This window comes from Porites lutea, chromosome 1, assembly GCF_958299795.1.
Source record: "Porites lutea chromosome 1, jaPorLute2.1, whole genome shotgun sequence".
Lineage (NCBI taxonomy): Eukaryota > Metazoa > Cnidaria > Anthozoa > Scleractinia > Poritidae > Porites > Porites lutea.
Genome location: NC_133201.1, coordinates 56,041,150 through 56,045,293, shown reverse-complemented (window position 1 = coordinate 56,045,293; position 4,144 = coordinate 56,041,150). Strand labels below are relative to the sequence as shown.

The 4,144-nt window shown below is 37.9% G+C and overlaps 1 protein-coding gene across 2 annotated transcripts in view; it reads right to left on the bottom strand.

Annotated features, from left to right (window-relative positions):
- Positions 1–953: 953 nt before the first annotated feature.
- LOC140922542 (charged multivesicular body protein 1b-like) overlaps positions 954–4,144 on the bottom strand; it is a 10,120-nt gene continuing 6,929 nt past the window's right edge. The window contains exons 8-10 of one of the 2 annotated variants that reach the window (XM_073372522.1): positions 3,583–3,626; positions 2,919–2,994; positions 958–2,010 (exon numbers count right to left, since the gene is read on the bottom strand). In XM_073372522.1, coding sequence (XP_073228623.1) covers positions 1,969–2,010; positions 2,919–2,994; positions 3,583–3,626 — 162 coding nt within the window. In that variant the 3' untranslated portion in view covers positions 958–1,968. Of the gene's footprint in view, positions 2,011–2,918; positions 2,995–3,582; positions 3,627–4,144 lie in introns of both variants that reach the window. The other variant, XM_073372527.1, reaches the window with a different exon arrangement.

Below are 4,144 nucleotides of genomic sequence, written 5' to 3'. Positions count from 1 at the left end.
GCTAACATCCTCTATTCACAATGACACCAAAACACTGTTATACCTTATATTTGTCAGATCTCACCTGACTATGATTATGCTAGTGAGATCTGGGCTCCTCAGTCAATTGAAAATATTTCGATAGATGAGGGTCTTCGATAAAGACTTGAGCAACCAAATTTATTCATGGGATATTTTACACGGGATGCATGTTTGAGTATAAGGTCACCTCAAATCGTCCAAAGAGAAACGTTGGGTCCACACGGTAATACAACCTAACCGCCTAGCTCATCATTTCCGCGGAGCAACAAAAACGTGATGGATCATCGTGCATGTAGGCTATTTATCATCTCATTGCAAAAAGCTAAGTACTGCTGGAATAGAGTGGTTTTCGTTTGAGTGTCGTAAAACCAAAACCAAAGTAATTACTCTGGCCAATCACATAGGACACAGACAATACATTGAACCAATCAAAACTCGAAGTAATTACATGTGGCTGACGCAAAGCGCGGGAAAATGCATGCGAGCGCGTCACAATTGGCTTTGGTTTTACTTCTGATTTGATGAAAAGGTGGCGCGAATCTTTTAAGCCAATCGCATCGTGTAGAAAGTGCAAAACCAATTACTTTTCGACACTCAAATGAAAACCGCTCTAATACAGTGCCGGATCCAGACCTTGAGGGGGAGGGGGGCGGCCCCCAGACCCTTATAAAAGGGGGGAGGGGGGCGCACACGTAGCCCAAGCTCGAAATATGAGCATCGGCGAGCATCGGCATTGTTGCGTAACATTCAAAATATAAGGATTTGTATGGGAAAAAACCTATCGTTTCTGTAACCTACGAAAATGAAAGGATTTCAATAAAAAACAGCTCACCTTACTTAAAATGTGTGTTACGTCTCTTCTGTGTGGTCCACGGGCCGATTTATGGCTGTTTTATGGGTTTTTATTCAAACGGTTTTCTCTCTATATAAAACCTTTCATAGACAACTTATCTTCTTTCAGTGACAAAATTACACTATTTTACAGTGCAAAACATGAAAATTAACGTTGATTATAGATTTTTAGACATCTTGATATTGTTATTGTATGATCTTACAAATGACTTTCTCCTGATGCACTCCAAAAGGAACCTTTAAACAATGGAGGAGCAGTTCTGCTATTTTAAACTAAATTGACATGAAGGTAATATTACAATTAATATTCAAAGGCATTAAGTGGCTCCTGATCTAATGTAAAATTCTCCCTTTGGTTCATGAGCATAAGCAAAGCAAACTGAAAGGAGAATCTCGCATTTTATAAAAAGTGACTAAAAGGGCTTTAAAATGGAGACTCCTTCGATTATTACTTCTGTTTTTACTACAGCAAAAAAAAAAAGGCTTCACTAAAGTCAGCCGACATACTACAATCAGCTCCCTCGCTACAATGGACACCTCGTGACAATGCCCCTTTTTGTCCTGACAGATACATTGACTATTGTTTTAACCTCTTTACAAAATACTTTTCTCTCTGACCCCTGATGGTGGCCATTGTGCAGAGGCTCAACTGTGTATAACAAAAGACCAGAATCACTTCAAAGAGTTTTTTTTTAACAGTTTTAGCTAGCGTAACTTCGGTTTGTTTGGCAAGCTTGCAAATGAGCAGCACAAGGGCATAAAAATGTGCCCAAAGTACTTGCAAGCAACTGGCAAAGCTTTGCAGCTCACTTGTGCTCCCCCAATGGCACTCCCAAACAAAACCACCAGCTACGCATGCTAGAGCAATTTGGCTTTATGTAGGCTGTTCAAAGTGTTCAGAGAGTGGGACCGGAGGGTACAAAAAGATGTAAAGAGCCTTTTTTCTCTTCTCTACTAAACTTCCACCCTATTCTTCACTTGAACACCGTGATGCATTACGGCTAGTCTTCATGTAAATGTCAGTTATAATTAACGCTGAATGAAAGGAATTTTAAAAATAACAGGTTATTGTAGTTTAGAGACTTGTTTATCATCTTAAGCTTGTCGTAGTTTTGCAAGCCTCTGTGACAGCTCATCCTAAAAATAAAAACAAACCTCATTAACAATCTTTTTTCAACTTAATGTATTTCTGCTTCATGTACAAGTGAACATATTTATCTTTGGTCAGCTTTAAGAAATCTAATTTCAAAATGGAAGGTAAAATATGTTGGAGTTTCTGTTAATTTAATTAAGTTGAATTAATTGTTAAGTCCAACTGCAAATTTGGTGCGAGTAAAACTGAAAAACTTCTTGTAGACTGAGCAAAAAATTAATATAATCATTATTCCCACAAAATGACCCTTTCTGGTAAATTTGGTGCCTTTTATGTTTTGATGGTTTGTCCTTCATTCATCACCCTGCGCGGAGCAGAGTCTCCTTTTGTCTTCTTGAGTGAGGAGGAGAAAAGGAGGTTTTGGCTGAATCATGTCAAACTTTTGAAGTTGCTACCGCCAAAACTTCTGGCCAAGTCAATCTTATTTTCTATCGTCAAAATGTTTTTTTTCGAGTCCGAGTCCATCTGTTAATCGATAGACCAATGGTCATAACCAAACTCACTATAGCAAGCACATCGTTATTAGACCTGGATTCAAAACTATATCCTAGAAACATGCCATGCATGCTCAACAAAGACCTTACTTGATGTTCATGCAGAGTCGTTCTCGAGTACACCAAAATTGAATGAGCCAAACAGAAGTTCTGCTGGCAGGGTGGTCATTTGTAAATATAGCTGACAGAGTATTGCCTTAACCAATCAGAGCTTCTCATCAGATTCTGGACAGATTTATAATTAGCACAGCATTTTTGAGGTGCAAACAAAGAGGTAAAATTGTACATGTACCCAGTGATGGGGAGCCCAGTGATGGGGATCAACGAGAGATGGGTTATTACCACTCTTACTGATTAAGCTTCTTCTAAGTGTATCAACCATTAAAATAATTTAATACCTGCTCTGCAGAAGCTGCAGAAGCTGTTCCAATTGGTTGCTGTTGTCCAGCAGGGAGCTCCATATTTAATTCCAGCCTGAAAGAGAAAAAAATAATGACAAAAAAGTCAAAATGGGTTTCCAAGTTGCTTGTAGTCTTTAATCTGTTCTTGCCCAGGTTGTTCAAATGCTGGACGGTGCTATCCACCAGGTAAAACATTATTCAGCATATAATGTTTTTTCAAAATCAATTGCATTATCTATTGGATAGAGATTTATCCAGTGGATAGCGCTATTCACCATTTGAAAAACTGGGGCTTGATATATTGCTACCCAGACACAAAACTTGGGATTTTCACAGCTACCAGTATTAAGGCTGGAAAAAGTCAGTATCTCTAGAATAGATCAAACTGTTTCTCTCTTGAAAAATTTATTGATCCTACTAAAAAAAACTCAGAAAAAAAAAGAGATAAGAAGCACTACAACAAGATAAGGAAAAGCACACCATAACCTCTTCTCATTTAACCTCTTTTTTTTTGCAAAAGGGCTTGCTGGTATAGAAAATACAACAGACCTTTGGAGAATTAAGATGGACTGAAAGTAGTCTAAAATATATAACAGCCTAAGGTTAGCTACACAACAAAAACATTAATGATAGTTAATGATAGCTCCTACTAGTTACCTACCCTGCTTCATCTGCTACTTGTTGCATAAGATTATCCACTTGTCCCTAAAATACAAATCAGCACTTGATTACGACTGATCCTGAATATCAGTTTCCTGGTAAGTGACATAATTTCACATGCAGAACGTCCACAGGCCAAGGACTTGATGTACAATCAGAGGATTTTGGTAAGCAATGCATTTACAGTTCAAGGGATCCACATCGCTAGATACAGGCATACGTACATAAATATTGCTAATACCCCCTTGATGGAACTCTACATTACACAATATTATTGTACAATGTATTTGGGACCTGGTGCAATGTTCCCATAGCACTTGTTAAATAACGTTAATATATATGGCATGTATGAATGAAGTATGGTAAAGATTTGCTTGCCATTGAATGCAGGATAAAATTACTAGAACATATTGTAATAATACTTGCATAATGGCTAAAGAAAGACTTAAGAGGGAAAGCATCTTGTCTACGTGTAAAATAATGTAAGACTTGATGATGCACAAGACTAGGCTGGAGATCCTCTAGTTACACATACTCATGAATCTAGCTTGGAAAAGGAACAT